We start from the raw sequence: 16,979 nt of genomic DNA on the forward strand, positions 1-16,979 counted from the left end.
TACTTCCCTCAAATATGCCTCTTTTGGCATATGCATTATTTTGAGTAAAGGCCACTGAAAAGCCAGCAGACACAGGGAAAGCTATAAAATCAGGGCACAAGTTGTTCTTCAGTAAAGGAAATTTCCATTTATAAAGGAGACTTAAAGTCCTCTTCCTACATCTTGACACTCTCTAAAAATTTGCTCTTCTTTGTTGAAGAGGCTCTATAAGCTGGAATTCAAGGTCACTTTGGGAGAATTTTTCTCTGGATATCTCCCATGTATACATGAAATATACATGTTAATAAACAACTGTCTTTCTCTTATTCATCTGTCTTTTGTTTCAGGCATCCATTCTAAGGGCTCATGAGGCTTGAAGAAAAACTTATATTTCCTCCACTATAAGCCCAATCACTACATTTGTTTCCAGGTAGTCAATGTTCCCCTTTGTGCTGAACATAATCTCTCATCTCATTTCTCCTATTTTTACACAGTCCAAGATCTGACCACCATGGAGAAATGAAATGTTATTCTGTACTAGTAACTGGTGGGGATAGACATATAAATTCTATTTAATTGATAAACTTCATGCCAATGGTAAAGTCATTTTGCTGCACCTGAGACATACCTAGCTGGGGTGGTCATAGGGTGCAGCAGCAGTGGAGAGAGGACAGAAGTGCTTCTTGTAATTGCATCCTTTGCAGCTCTATAAACTAATATTATAAATTGTTTAGTCCGACGTTTACTATTTAGAAACCTGGAAAGGGTGGAGCAGCCGTGCTTTGACACTAAAAAGATAGTCAAGAGGACGCTTTAAATACACTGCTGACCGTGCAGAAAACGCGTGCAGAGAGCTTTACTCTTCTAATCGGGCTGCCAGTACTTTTTTCCTGGGACGTCAGTCGCTGTAATGTTATTTAGGGACACCCCCTTACACACACACACACACACACACACACACGCACGCACGCACGCACACGCACGCGAGAGTAGGTACCACTGTTTGGCAAGGGTGCTTCCCCCTGTCACCTGTAAAATGTGGGGCTTGGTTGGGATGTAGCTCGGTGGTAGTAAAGTGCATGCCTAACATGAGCGAGGCTGAGTTCAATCCCAGGCACTACAAAAATAAATAAACAAATAAATAAAATGGTAAATGTGGGACTTTGTAGAGGAGTATTTGTGGAAAGGGCTCCCAGCCCCACCCTGCAGAGCCTAGAGCCTTTTGACATAGAACTGGAAGAGGAAGCCGGAAGGTGAAAGTTGTTACGAAAGGGCGTGGGAAGGAGGCGCGCCACACAGAGCGCCGGGAAAGACGACCCAGGGTGCCAACGGCCACTCTGTGGCTGCCCAGGAGCTCGTGAGGTGACGCCCGCCCTACCCCGCCAGCCCTAGTCTGCTCTGGGGTTCCGGCGCCGGCCACTCGCAGCCCCCTTAGCACCGCCTCCCTCCCATATGGCCCCGCCCATTTAGGGGCGGGGCTCCCGCGAGGGGGCGGTGGCCCCAGCGGTGACAGCCGCTCCCCGCCCCCGCGGCCCGCCACGTCCCTCACGTAGCGCCTGGCCGCGGCGCGGAGCTGCGAGCTAGCGCCGGGGGCTCCGGCTCCTCCGGCTGGGCTCGGCATGAGGCTGGCGCGGCTGGTGCGCGTAGCCGCCTCGGCCGGCCCGGGCCCGGGGCTACGCGCCTACGGCCCCAGCGCCAGCCGCAGCCTCGCCTCGGATTCGGGCTCCGGCCCGGCGTCGGAACGCGGCGTTCCGGGCCAAGTGGACTTCTACGCGCGCTTCTCGCCGTCGCCGCTTTCCATGAAGCAGTTCCTGGACTTCGGTGAGCGCGGCCCGGACCTCGGGCCTTTGTGCGGCTCCGGGCGCGGAGCTGGGACCGGGGGGCGGCTACCTCTGCTCTCCCTTCTCCTCAGTCGCCCCCCCCTCCTCCCACATGTTCTTCCTTCCTCTCTTGAGGGTGCTGGTGCTAGCAGGCGGGGTAAATACCTGGGGGCGTGTAGCTTTTTTACTCTGTGCTGTTGAAAACAAATCAGAAGGGTGGTAGGCAGAATGACGTCCCTTCTTTCTGTGCACGTGTGCAGGTGCGCTCTCGGGACCAGGCCCCTGTGGGGGAGCCAGGTTCCGGCGAGAGTCCAGAGTGCAGGCACCTCCGGGAATAGCGTTCGAAATATGTAGAGTGATGATAAGTACAATCCTAGGATGATTGCATAGAATTGGCATGAATATAGGGAAAGCAAGTTATAACTGGCCCAGTATTTCTTTAGAATGTTTTCCTTGCCAGTGGCTTAAGACTGTTTCCACCAACAGCACATTCATTGCATAAGTAGCCAATGAATCTTGAGCATGTGTAAAGTACAGGAGTGCAGGGGACTGTGGAGTTTACCACTTTTCATCCAGGTTGTCTGGAATGTGTGCAACAGATTGCAGAAGGAATAGAAATTAGGCATTTGACTTTGACTTCTCATCTGGGGGCCATAAGGGGAAAAGGGAAAACTCAACATAGACTCTTTTGAAAAGTCCAAAAGTTTTGAGTAGAAAAAGTTATCTTCATTGTTGTAAGTGCTGTGAGGTCACTAATATAGCTAGTGGGCTTGAAAGATAAGAGTAAGGCTGCCAGCTTATCTTAAGACAGTGGTTTATGGTGGCAGGTAGTGGTGGTTTCTTTGTTTTGTTTCTTTGAGGGGTTTTTGTTTGTTTTGGCTCAAAACACACCATCACTCTCACTTTTACTTTAAAATGACTATAGGGTGGTGAATAGGGTAATTTGACCTTGTTCGCAAGTAAACTATTACATTTTCACAGGTTGTTTTCCTGTAATACCATAGTTTCTGCTGTTGATAAAGTAAAGGTGCCTTTGCTAAAGCAGCAAGATTCAATTAATTAAAAATGTATTGCTGAAATAATATGACCTTTTGGCTTAACTTTAAGTGAAGCAACTTGCCAAAGGACTTTTTTTTTTTTTTTTTTTTTTAATCCAGCTTAGCATTCTGATATAGGAATGGAGATAGAGGAGGTGCAGGTGGCTTCCCATGAATTACACAATTGGCGAGGTCTTGCTTGAAAATGGTTGCTGAACAGGCATTGGTGGTTTTGATTTCTGTGATTCTTCCACTCTGGCCTGACCAGGTAACTCCCCTGCATTTCTCCCTACTTCTTGACTTCTAGTGCCTTAGGTTTTTACTTAACTGTTTTTCCTTCTGTGTTTATTTTCAGGATCAGTAAATGCTTGTGAAAAGACCTCATTTATGTTTCTGCGGCAAGAGTTACCTGTGAGACTGGCAAATATAATGAAAGAAATAAGTCTTCTTCCAGATAATCTTCTCAGGACGCCATCCGTTCAATTGGTTCAAAGCTGGTAACCTTCCCATTTTGTGTTTGTAATTTTGATGGAATCGTGGACTTTACTCAAGGTTAAACCAAATGCTTTTTTACTTTTCAGTGGAATCTTATGGTGGTAGCAGTAGTTCTCTTTTGCTTTTTGGGGGTAGGGTGGGGTAGAGAGTTATAGATCTAGGGTTGTCATCTCAATTCTGGGCTTTTTCATGCCTTGGTTTTGAGAAAACCAGTCAGATGTGCACAGAAATACAGATACCAAATTAAGATTTATGTTATTAAATATGTAGGGATGTTATGATCTAATATAAGACAAATATCTACCACTTGTTGATGGCTGGATACTTATGTATATTATCTTCATTTTCTTCAGTGATCCTGCTTAGTAGTTATTAACTCCATTTTACACGGTTGAGGATGATTCACGTATAGGTGAAGTCTTTTGCCTAAGGGGATACCACAGATAGTGGAGCTGGCATTCAAACCCCGATTCACTGGGCTCTACTATACCCTGCTGCCATCAGAATGATGAAGGCTATTAAAAGGTGCATATGGTTGATAAAGTAAAGGTGCCTTTGCTAAAGGGATGTATGCATGTAAACTGCGTGTATCTTTATAAATCACAGAAGTTAAAATTTATTCGGTTTTTTATTAACATGTATTTATTATATACTTTAGTGAGGTTCAGTGTGATGTTTCAGTATGTACATACAACATGAACTGATCGTATTCTTCCATTTTAAAAGTGAAGTTATTGAAATTATATAGAAACTGTGATTTCTCTTTCCATAAATGATAGTGAAGGTCTTAAGGGTACACATTTCTATGTGGCCACCTATCAGTAGCCCTTGTTGTTAATGTTACTAATTTTAAAAATTTATGCTCTTAAGGACTGTATTTAAAAAAAAAAAAAAAGAAAAAGTACACATACACTGGCCAGAGTTAAGTCTTAAATAGAAAAGTTTAATTGTAAGACATTTCCCAATTGATTCATGGAAATCCTAATTTTCCTTTTGTAGGAGTTATAGCTTGAGTGAAATCCTGATCTAACATCAATTTTAAAAGTGAGGAAAAAAAGTAGGACTATTGCATATATAATCATCAGTTGTTATCTGGTCCAAGTATGGAACAGTTATAAATGTGTGTTTTATATATATATATATTTTGGTACTAGAGATTGAACCCAGGGCCACTTTACCACTGAACTACATCCCTAGGCCTAGGCCTTTAATTTTTTTATTTTGAGATAGGGTCTTGCTAAGTTGCTGAGGCTGGCCTTGAACTTGCAATCCTCCTGCCTCAGCCTTCTGAGTCTCTGGGATTATAGGCCTGAGCCATCATGGTTGGAATAAATGTGGTTTAAATAAGAGGCAATGTTTTATTTTTATTTTATTTTATTATTTTTTTTAAAGTTAGTAGATATTCTTTTTTTGTTGTTTTGTTTTTTAAAGACAGAGTGAGAGGGAGAGTGAGAGTAAGAGGGAGAGGGAGAGAGAGAGAGAGAGAGAATTTTAATATTTATTTTTTAGTTTTTGGCGGATACAATATCTTTGTTTGTATGTGGTGCTGAGGATTGAACCGGGCCGCACGCATGCCAGTCGAGCGTGCTACCGCTTGAGCCACATCCCCAGCCCAAGATGGAACTGAAGGAGAAAATATAATTTTCTGAAGGAAGTTTTTCTTGTTTCTTAAAATTCTTTTGTAGAAGTTGCATGTTCTACCTTTATGGAGGTTCCTTAAAGACTAGGTATAGAACCATTATATGACCTATCTATACCACTACTTAGTATTTTAAAAAAAATTTTTTTAATTGTAGATGGACAAAATATTTTTATTTATTTATTTTTATGTGGTACTGAAGATTAAACCCAGTGACTCACATGTGCTAGGCAAGTGCTCTATAACTGAACTACAAACTGAGTTCCACTTCTTAGTGTTTATCCTGAAGAATTAAAAGTCATCTTACTACAGTGATACATGCATACCATGTTCAGAGCAACATAATTCACCGTAGCCAAACTATGGAAGCAGGCTAGGTGTCCATCAGTGGATGAATGGATAAAGAAAATATGGGATATATATACAATGGAATTTTATTCAGTCATAAAGAAAAATGAATCATGGCATTTGCAGGATTTTGGATGGAACTAGGGACCATCATGTTAAGCAAAGTAAGTCAGTCTCAGAGGTCAAGGGTATATGTTTCTCTCGTGTGGAACTTAGAGAGGAAAAAAAAGGGAAAAAAAGATGTGGTGGATCTCTTAAAAATCAAAGGGAGATCAGTAGAGGAAAGGGACCAAGAGGTGGGAGGAGGGAAGTTCTGGGGAATGAGAAAAAGAAAGAGTAGCATAGGCTGCTTTTTGAAATCTGGTCTTAGAAGAGGTAGGTGTTCAAATATCTCTTAAAGAACATACTTTTTCTTACCAATGATGAGAAAATTAAGGGTTAAAACAGAATAGCAGCTTCAGAATGGTGTTCTGCATTTTGGAAAGCAAGTAAAGCCTACTGCTTTTCAGGATCAGTTTTCTAGACCAACATATGGATTTACAGATTTGAAAAATACTTTCATTGTCCTTGTTACCTGCTAAGTTAGAGAAGTTGTAGATAAACTGCTGAAGTAGAACTTAACACTGTTGAAGCAGGTGATTAAGTGATTGTGAGGTAATTTTAGCACTGGCCCTGTAGTGCCATTGTACTGTGGCTGCATGACCTTCAGGAAGTCATTTGACCGTTCTCATTTTGGTCATTCATAAATAGGTATTTTGCTGTCTTGAATTGTGAGGTAAATTGAAAACCTTTATTTTCATGATTTCATATTTGTGTTTAGTTCTCTCTAAGCCACATGGTAAAAGAAACATGGTAGATTATAGGCTCTCAGCAAATATTTGTTGACTGGGTATATGCATCCAAACTTAAGCTTTTAAAATACAAACATTTAAGTTAGATTGTTAGAGCAAGGTAAGCTAATCTCCTCCTTTTACTGAGACTAAACAGGCCATTTGCCCAAGATCACATGGTCAGTTAGCATGTCAGATTTAGTTTTCAGGACAGTCAGTATTTATACTGTAATTCATGGTGGGGTTTGAAAAATTTAAAAACTATTTTAGTATATAGACCTTGAAATAGGAAATCTTAAAATGAAATTCGACCTTTTATTTTACCTTTTATTTTGGCTTTCTAGGGGTTGAACCTAGGGGCTTTCTGCCACTGAACTATATCACTATCCCTTTTTATTTTTTATTCATAATTTTTATTATAAAATTTTATAATTTTTATTTTAAAATTAAAATTTAAATTTTAAAGTAGGTTTTTTAAGCTGATTTTCACAATATTGAACTTTCAGAATGTAGAAAACTTTAATCCCTGCCAGGTGTGGTGGCACATGCCTATAATCCCAGTGGCTCAGGAGGCAGAGGCAGGAGGATTGAGAGTTCAAAACTAGCCTCAGAAATTTAGCAAGGCCCTAAGCAACTTAGTGAGACCCTGTCTTTAAATAAAATATTTTTTAAAAGGGGTTGGGATGTGGCTCAGGTGTTTACTGTCCCTGAGTTCAATTCCCATTACCAAAAGAAGAAAAAAAGAAAAGAAAACTCTAACCCAGATTTGCATTTCAGGTATATTCAGAGTCTTCAGGAGCTTCTTGAGTTTAAGGATAAAAGTGCTGAAGATGCTAAAGCTATTTATGAGTAAGTATATGAGTTTGACTCTATTTCAAGCACAATTTTTATATCCTTTAAACATTATATAAAAACATAAATGGGGGCTGTAGCTGTAGCTCAGTGGTAAAGTGCTTGCCTGGCATATGTGAGGCACTGGATTTGATCCTTAGCACCACATAAAAGTAAATAAGGATACTATGTGTCCATCTACAACTAAAAAAATATTTAAAAAAAACATAAATGTATTACATTTAAACCTGCTATTGGACCACTGTAGGGAAATTGATGAACTTTTAGCTTCCTTCTACTTTAGAACGTATGATATATCTATGTATTTATAGTATAGCAGCCCGTATCGGTAAGACAGGTAATGTCTATCAATGAGCTGGGCTGGAAAGAAGAATTTCTGCGTGTTCTTCACAGTAGGAAAAGACAAAAAGGCTCAAGGGTGATGATCAGTAGAAATCTGGATATGGCCTCAGTGCCACTGGAACTGTAAACTTGGAGAGTGTGTGGCCTTCCAGTGGATAGTCACCCTCAGTCATCCACTGACCATCACCATTTGGAAATGCTGCTCAAATCATATGAATTTTTCTGTTTTTAAAGAAAAGCTACAAGTCTAGTTTTTAAACGTAAAACCTTCCAATTGTGAAAGACTGGCATCTAATTTCAATTCTTTTGTTATACTAAAAGACTATAAAAACATGATTGTACATCTCTATGGTAATGTAAGTGATGTGACTATTTTCCTAACCAGCATACAAATCAATAAATCAGAGTAGTCACCTCAGCAGGTTTCTTCTTATTCCAGTGAATGTTGCTCAAAATGTAAAGACTATCTGTCCTCAGAATCTGCTATAAGTTTTTGAACAGTCTTTAAACTGGATAGCAACTCTTAATTTTTTAAACATGATTTTGGTATGAAAATAAAATAAAAAAATCACTATGTGCCTAGTTACATGAGTGATGTCATTCAGTGTTTAAGACAACTCCGCTGAGATAATATGTTTGTGCACAAAGAGGGTAGGTGACTTGAGGTCATATAGCTAGCAAATGGTAGGACCCAGATTTGAACCTAGGGAATCTTACTTAAAAGTAAACATTAGAATCTTCTATAGAAGCTGTAGAATCTGCTGAAAGCAATCACTCAGAGCTGAATAGAAAATAAGGTGAGCAGTTATACAGAATAATATTGTTTTTTTTTTTTAAATGGACACAATACCTTTATTTTATTTATTTATTTTTATGTGATGCTGAGGATCAAACCTAGTGTCTCATATGTGTGAGGCAAGTGCTCTACCACTGAGCCACAATTTCAGCCCAATACTGTTTTGTTTTTGTTTTTGTTTTGTGATGTGAGGTGTCAAACCCTGGGCCTCATGCATGCTAGGCATGTGTTCTACAGCTGACCCACAAACCCATCCCATATTGTTTTTTTAAGAGAACTGTGAAGTAAATGAATAAAGAGGGCATTGGAATTATGAATTGTTTGTTGTTTTTGAGGAACCTCGTTGTTTGTATTTTGTTTGTAGTTTGATTTTAAAGCTGATTACAAATAAGGAATTCCAGAAGTGTTTTGAGCAGTAAGAACATCATTGGAATAAGTTAATAGTACTCAAGGCAATGACTCTGAATGGGAAAGCACTCATTTGGAAGTGTAAATTCTGATGGGTATGTTAGGAGATTGATTTTGTTATTTCATAATAAAGACTGCTTTCCTCTTTTATTTGGTTCCTGAAATTAATCATGCAGTGTCTCCTAAGTGATAGAAATGGAAAGGCCGTATGAGTTGATTTTTCCTTTAGTACAGTGATCTACTTTTCCTCTTCTATTTTATGGACTCATAGGATGAATGAAATTAGAGGGTTTGTTTTGTTTTGTTTACTATTCTATTTTAAGTGGTTCTTTCTCCCTTAGAACTCTAGGGAATAGTTCCAATCCCGACAGCCTTCATTGGTTCATTCATCTTGATTTTGTGCAGAGCATGTACTCCCTAGAAGCAAGTGCTCTGCCTCCCCTTATGCAGAATGTCCTTGGAATACCATCCTTATAGAGTGCTTAGATGATTTTAGTTGATAATAACTAAAAAAAAACTGTTAATAATTATAATTGTGTTGTGTGGCAGCCTTACTCTTAGGAGTCTAAGAATTAAATTTTTACAATTTCATTTCAGAGGTCCTCATACCTTTATGGATTCAGGATATTTTATGATCTGAAATTTGTTTAAGTAGGTGTAGGAAAACAGGCATTGAAGCTCTTTTGACTGGACCAGGGATTTCTTGTCTATTATAGTTGGTTAAGCTTTGATGTTATGTTTGTTTTTTTGATACCAGGGGCACTTAACCATTGAACCACATCCCCAGCTCCTTTGGTATTTTGAGACAGGGTCTCACTAAGTTACTTAGGGCCTTGCTAAATTTCTGAAGCTGGCTTTGAACTTGCAATCCTCCTGCCTCAGCCTCCTGAGTTGCTGGGATTACAGATGTGCCCCACCACACCTGACAAGCTTTTTTTTTTCCTTCCTTTCTTTTATTTTTTTAAATTAATTTTGTTTGTTTTGCTTTTACACAAATAGAGCACAACTTTTCATTTCTCTGGTTGTACATGCACATCTGGCAAGCTTATTTTTTAGTATTAACTCACTTGTCAATATATTTGGCTGTTTTAACAGACTGGGGTTTTTAGCTTCACAGATACTGTTATACGGATCAGAAACCGACACAACGACGTTATTCCCACAATGGCCCAGGGTGTGATTGAATACAAGGAGAGCTTCGGGGTGGATCCTGTCACCAGCCAGAATGTGCAGTACTTTTTGGATCGATTCTACATGAGTCGAATTTCAATCAGAATGTTACTAAATCAGCACTGTAAGTGTCCTGAAGTTGAGAGAAGCTGCTGAATAAAGTGTGTTTGAGTATTTTAAATTCATTTAGAAAACTGCCCTTTAGTGAGAGCATTTAGTTGTACTTTTTTGCTTATTAAGAAAAGTAAGTAGACTAAAAAGGAGTATTTTTATTGAATGTAAAATGCCAGTTTTATGCTTAAAGAAAATAGCTATTCTATTTAGTACCATTTGAAGAAATAGTTACCAAACCTGGAAAAGGGCATTAGATAGATTTGCTTACTTGTTTTTTTATTTTTTGATAGCTTTATTGTTTGGTGGAAAAGGAAGTCCATCTCATCGAAAACACATTGGTAGTATAAATCCAAACTGCAATGTAGTGGAAGTTATTAAAGGTAAATACATTTCTTCTTTTCAAAGGTTATAAAAGTCAAAATAGTTGAATGTTTTTCTTGCTACTAAAACACCTATTACTTTATCATGAGACAAAATGTTAGGAGCAAATGTGTGAGTTTGAAAATTACTTTATAACATTAATTGTGTGTTATGTATAGGATGAATGTTTTGTTGATAGAAGTCTTTGTTAAGCAAAGTTTGGTGATATTGTTGAAGGTATCTATCTGTTTCACATTAAAAAACTCAAATCTCTACTCTCTTTTTAATTCTTTATTCTACAAGCAATAATTCATAACATTTTAGGTTACATCTTTTTATATTCTTTCTCTTTGTACCATGTGTACATACATGTATGAAATTGTTGATCATGCCTATTTTTATTGTTTGTGGAATATAGGATATACCTTATATTTTTCTACAAGCTTACAGATAGATACCTTACAATTTGATACATATGGATACACCCTAAATTTTTGTGTTTTTTGTTTTTTTGCAGGGGATGGTACTAGGGATTGAACTCAGGGCACTCAACCACCAAGCCATATCCCCAGCTCTATTTTGTATTTTATTTGGAGACAGGGTCTCACTGAATTGCTTAGCGCCGCCTTGTTGCTGAGGCTGCCTTTGAGTTTACAATCCTCCTATCTCAGCCTCCCTAGCCACTGGGATTACACGCCTGCACCAGTGTGCCTGGCCACCCTATGTTCTTGAATGGTTCTGTAGACTTTATCAGTATGTATTAATCTATTCTTCTGTTAATACACACTTGGGTGGTTTTGTTTTCTTTTTTTGTTACCAACAATATTTCAGTGAACATCCTTATGCTGACATTTGCTAGTATTTTATAAGCCAGGATTCCTATAATTATAATACTTAAATGCATTTAAATTTTTGATACATCCAAAAGGAAAAAAAGGTATCAAACAATGAATAAGAATACCTATTTCTTAAATCCTCACAAAGTCTTAGTTTTTGATATGTGTATTATAAATATTTTCTTAACCTGCTGTTTTTTTTTCTTTTGATGTGTTTATGGTATCTTCTCCCATACTAATGTTTTAAATTTTTTAAAAATATTTTTTAGTTGTAGATGGACACAATACCTTTATTTAATTTATTTATTTTTATGTGGTGCTGAGGATTGAACCCAGTGCCTCACATGTGGTAGGCAAGTGCTCTACCACTGAGCTACAACCCCAGCCCTGATGTTTTCAATTATTGTAGTCAATCTGTCATTCTTCTTCATGGATTTTAGATTTTGTCATGTTACGCTTTTCCTCCTAAGAATATTGAAGTTTATTTTCTTCTATAGAGAGTTTTAAATTTTCATTTGTTAGTATTGTTGCCATCTTAATGCGTGAACTTATGGAGGTTTATTTAATATTTTTTTGTTTTGATTTACACTAGATGGCTATGAAAATGCTAGGCGTCTCTGTGATTTGTATTATATTAACTCTCCTGAACTAGAACTTGAAGAACTAAATGGTAAGCATGATGTTGTCTTTTCAGTGATTAGTGTCATGACTACTGAGAAGGAATTGTAGGAAGAATTTATATTTGTTTTGATTTAAAAAAATTTTTTTTATTAAATTTTTCATTGGATATAAAAGCTGAAGAGCAATCCTATAAAATATATACAAGTGTGTACACACACATATAATTTAGTTGGATTCTTTGTGAAAAATGTTTTGGCTTTTTCTGTTCAGTTTTCCTTATTTTTAATTGATAGTGTTGATTCATTGCTTATATTTTATTTTCTGGATAGTCAGGAAAAAAAATGATGCCAGGAAAATTACGTTTGACTTTTATGTATGCTTTCAGTAATGTAAAGGTTACCCCCCCTTTTTTTTTTACTTCCTGACTTGTATATCTTTTTTTTTTTTAATTGAGGAAATGAAAAGACTAGGCATATAAGAGAAGAACAAAAAATGCTTATCTATTTGAGATCACTTTCTCTCTGATGGTTGTCTTTTACTCTTTTGGACAAAAAGGGTTTAGATGTCTTAGAAGATTAATGAGTATCACTGTTTTTCCTGAAAGTATGGTAGTTTGACTGACAATTTTAAGAAGATGGTGGGAAAAATAAAATTAAATAGACTTTTACTAAGCCATATTCTGGACCCTACAATGGGAGCATGGTGGGAGAAATTGCCCAGTTGAAAATAGAGTTGTTTGGTGGTTTTCTAAAGCCATGTTGACTCTTCTGATTCACAATGTGCCATTTACTAATTAAGAATCTCAATGCACAAATGATAGTTTGGGAACATGAACTGCTGTGGGCAGTTTCCAGATATCCCATTCATGTTCCCAAGGGGGAGTTTATTCAGAGGACAGTCAGATTTATTAGTTGAGTTTAAAATTGATTTATTGGTCGAATTATTCTAAAGCATGGTGTGTCTCATTTCTTCACTCTTCTAAAGGTCTGTTCTAGGTACACTTGTTCCCCTTCCCCACCCCCAGCTTGCTCCTATTAAATGTTCAAATGCAGAATTATTACCCTTTGAGAAATTGGTGCTAACTTTTTATGATTATGATTATTATTTTATTATTATTAAGCTGGATTTCCATACAAATAAATGCCTGAGATAAAATAGATAGCATTCCACCCAAATGCAACTTTTAGAAAATGGTTTTAAAATATATATTTATATGAAGGAGACTATGGAATCTGTAGACTTTTAATACTCTTTGGAAAGAAAAATTCCTGCTTAAGGTTGAGGTCTTTTAAAAAGACTTACCGTTATAGAGAAGGATGGGAGGATGGGTTGGTTAAATAATTATGCCAGATTGTGAAAAATGACCACAGGACTCTTGTCTTTGTCAGTTTTCACTATTAGTGAGTGTGGGGTTCAAACACTAATATAGTGAAGAAGTATTTAGAAGTATTGTGGCAGTTCTCCCCCAAATAACACTGTCCTCCATAGCGAATGTTTTCTTTCCATCACTACACAATTTATTCTTAAAAATGCTTTAAGCACATCTCTCTGTACTTTCATATTTTTCTCTTCTGCTCTATAGCAAAATCACCAGGACAACCAATACAAGTGGTTTATGTACCATCCCATCTCTATCACATGGTGTTTGAACTTTTCAAGGTTTGTAAAATAGTATTACATAACCTTTATCAGTCCTTTCCTGAGGATAGGAATTTGCTCTGCAAGTCAAATATTCCTCTGGGTTCTATTTCATTAAAAGATGCCATTTCATGCCACATTGCTGGAGAACAGACATTTGTAAGTAAGATCAGGCACCTTTAAGTAGTAGTGAGCTCAGACTTCAGAGTTAGAAAGACCTGAGTTTGAATTCCAGTTCTGTCACTTAGTATGTGTGACATTGGGCAAGTCACTCAACTCCTTAGTTTCTTCTCCTGTAAAACAAGGATAATACTATCAATATTATTTATGAAGATTGGACATGTGAAAGTGTCCAATGCAATGACAGCCCATTATAGGTGCTTAACAAAGTTATATTCATGTTTTTGTAAACCAAAATATTTAGAAGAATGATCTTTTTTCTACCCTTGAGCCCCATTGGTATGCTTGCCTTTTAAGTCATATTGACTCACAAGGCTTCTATATTATGTTTGCTCCTTATAACAAAATTTGAAAACTAAATAAAATTATACTGGTAATGTTGAGGGTGTTTCTTTTTCTCCTCCAATGACACTTATTGATTGATATGAAAGTGGGTGATGAGTGGCACTGGTTTCTGTGGCTGAAGACAGCTGCCCTAAGTCAGAAGCCTGTATTTGCCTTACTTTAGTTACCGTGTCTTCAGCCATCAGCAACCAGAATAGAGAAGAGGTGGCTTTATGTCTGATTATGTAAAAGAAAAATATACTGAAACACAGAAATTGACTGAATATCTCAGAAAAGCAAGTGTTCAAGAATGCTTTTCTGTTCTGAGACTGTAAGAACGCATTTAATACCTTTCAGAATGTAACGAAGTGGTTAAGTGTGATTGGCACTTAAACTGTTAAAATGTTCTTTTCCTTGAAATTTCAGTCACATGAAGACCAATGATGCTTAATATGAGAAGCATTCCATATTCTGTATTTTATATCATACCAGCGATGACAGTAGCTTTCTGTTGGAACCTCCTCTTGAGCTGCCTTGGATAGGGATAACGTAGTCTCTTTCTCAGGCTACTCAGTCCTGAATGGTGTGCCAGTGCCAACATGTTCTTCCAAATTGAGTCCTGACTTTAGCTTTTTTTAGTTGTATCTTCCCCAACCCCTAGTACTGGGCTTTGGACTCAAGGCCTCACAGGTGCTAGGCAAGTGCTCTATCCCTGAGCTACACCCGTAGCAGTTGTAGCTAGTCTTTATCAGTTTCTACTCCAGTGCTACGTGTCATGTTACTTGTGTTTAATGCTCATAGTGTATTGGCGTTGAGTACCTCATGTCCTTTAGAAATTGGTCAAACAGTTTTACAATATAAATATCTTTAGTTTCAAACTTGCAATAAAGGAAGCTTTTATAAGACTATTGGCGTTTCTACTATATGAAAACATTTTATTTTCTTTTAAAGAAATTTATAAGAATTAAACTAGTTCTTAAAAGTAAAGCTGAAACTGAGTTTTCAAAACTAAGTTTTGCTTAGTATTTACTAAAATTCTGAAAGTGTTTGGATGAAATCTTACTTTAATGTTAACTAGTTTAAAGTATTTAGAAATCAACTTTTGGAAAATGTGTAGAATTTACTTGGAATCTTTAAATGAAAGTAGTCCTCAACTTTCTCCCAAAATTGACTCAAAAAATTTTTAAAGTTATCTTTATGGTTATAAGAATTATAATTCTTTGAATTAAATTCAAATAGTGCACATGTACTTGAAAATTATAGTTTCTCTTTTTAAAAAAAGTTTTATTCTTAACATAACCTTGATGTATTTCAGAATGCAATGAGAGCAACTATGGAACACCATGCTGACAAAGGTGTTTACCCCCCTGTTCAAGTTCATGTTACATTGGGTAATGAGGATTTGACTGTAAAGGTAACTTTTTCAAATTGATGTACAGGAATGAAAGGATAATCATATACATAGCTTCTAGCAGACCTAATTTACTCTCAGGGGAAAGAAATCTAGTCTGTAACACATAATTAGTAGAGTGCTTCATTTATGTGGCAGATTATAGAATTATTTCAAGTTTGTTTCTGGTGTGGTCCCTAATCCAAGTAGTTCAAATTGAAGTAAATCCTAGAGACAGACAGTAGTAATTATGAGTATCTATTTTGATAACTAAAATCAAAAACATTTGGTTATTTATATTTTGATGGAAAGAGTAAATATTTTTTCATTTTTAAACAATACTTTTGAGTCTCCTTTTGCTTTGTTTTATCTGGTTCTTGTAACAGCTCCTTATTTAGGACACATGTAATTTTACCTTCAGTTTTAAAGATGAGGAAGGTAAAAGTGATTAGCTTAGGATCACACAGGAAACCAATGCCATGGGATATGAAATTCAGTCCTCTGATCTCAGTGTCAGGCCTTTCCACTACAGTGTTCCGATAACCCAGTTTCTTAAGAGCATGATAGTGTTTCTGTTTTTAAAATAATTACGTAAAATGTGGAGAATATAAAAATCTGACAGGTTAGTTCCTGGCCATTTGTTGGCCTCATAATTCAGATAGTCTTTGAGTTATTTCTTCTGGTAGTTATTGCTGTATTTCTGAGGAGTGTTCTGATAATACTATTTCTGAAATTTTCCACATCTTAAAATGCAAATATTAGCTTTCTGTTATAGTAGCCTAGGAGTTAGAACATCAAGACATTAATGGAATACTTGTACCCTCACTCCCAGCCACAGGTGCTGCTCTGCCTGCATGTATTTAAGTATTAAGTTCATACATGGAAAGGTTGAAAATAATCATGCAGAATTTTGAAGGTGCTTTTTCTTTTTTAAAAGCATATAATTCATTGACTTCTTTTTTTTTTAAGTGTATTCACAAGGTTGTACAATCATCACTACTGACTAATTTCAGAACATTTTTCATCACTCCCAAGAAAAATCTGAGTTCCCTCCCATTAATAGTCACTCTCCATTTCCTCTTCTCCCCAGCCCTTGGCAACCACTATCTCCTTTCTCTCTATGGATATCCCTGCTCTGGACATTTCATATAAATGCTGTATGTAGTCTTTTGAGACTGACTTCTTTCACTCAGTATAATGTTACAGCATGTATCAGTAGTTCATTCTTTTTTATGGATGAATAATGTTCAGTTAGAGGGGTATGACACATTTTGACTATCCATTCATTATATGATGGGCATTTGTTTTTTTTTCAGTATTTTGGTTATGATGAAATAATACTACTATAATATGTTAAGTTTTTGTGTGAATGTGTGTTTCAGGTCTGGGATCTTTTGGGAAACTGAGCAGCATGAAGGCTCCTCTTCAAACCCTGATTCTTGCAAGCATGCTGGAAAGATTTCAGACATGTTACTTAGAGTAATAGGCATGAGTTTATTCAAAGAAATGGGAAAGGGGAAATGGGAACACTGTCTAGGGAGAGAGTGGATCTCTCAGAGAGGAGGGGGACAGTGTGCCTCTCCTGTTTTATTGGGGGTCCTTAGGGAAGTTTCCACAGAGTCCTTCCCAAGTCTGCCTCTTGACTTTTGACTGACAGAAGGATGACATTAGACTTTGAAGTACCCACTGGTATGACACCTCTGAGTCACTTTGGCTCATGCTGACTGGTTCTAATTGAAACCCGTTTTTACAGATTTTATGGTAAGGAGAATTACCCTTATCTCTCTGGGATTTGGTCTG

The 16,979-nt window shown here is 37.2% G+C and overlaps 1 protein-coding gene across 2 annotated transcripts in view; it reads left to right on the forward strand.

Moving 5' to 3' along the window:
- The first annotated feature begins 1,512 nt into the window (after positions 1–1,512).
- Pdk1 (pyruvate dehydrogenase kinase 1) overlaps positions 1,513–16,979 on the forward strand; it is a 39,378-nt gene continuing 23,911 nt past the window's right edge. Inside the window, exons 1-9 of one of the 2 annotated variants that reach the window (XM_026389517.2) lie at positions 1,711–1,800; positions 2,957–3,104; positions 3,192–3,333; positions 6,926–6,997; positions 9,656–9,840; positions 10,121–10,210; positions 11,619–11,696; positions 13,230–13,306; positions 15,105–15,203. In XM_026389517.2, the coding sequence (XP_026245302.1) occupies positions 3,224–3,333; positions 6,926–6,997; positions 9,656–9,840; positions 10,121–10,210; positions 11,619–11,696; positions 13,230–13,306; positions 15,105–15,203 (711 nt within the window). In that variant the 5' untranslated portion in view covers positions 1,711–1,800; positions 2,957–3,104; positions 3,192–3,223. Of the gene's footprint in view, positions 1,801–2,956; positions 3,105–3,191; positions 3,334–6,925; positions 6,998–9,655; positions 9,841–10,120; positions 10,211–11,618; positions 11,697–13,229; positions 13,307–15,104; positions 15,204–16,979 lie in introns of both variants that reach the window. The other variant, XM_026389515.2, reaches the window with a different exon arrangement.

Source organism: Urocitellus parryii, chromosome 1 (assembly GCF_045843805.1).
Source record: "Urocitellus parryii isolate mUroPar1 chromosome 1, mUroPar1.hap1, whole genome shotgun sequence".
NCBI lineage: Eukaryota > Metazoa > Chordata > Mammalia > Rodentia > Sciuridae > Urocitellus > Urocitellus parryii.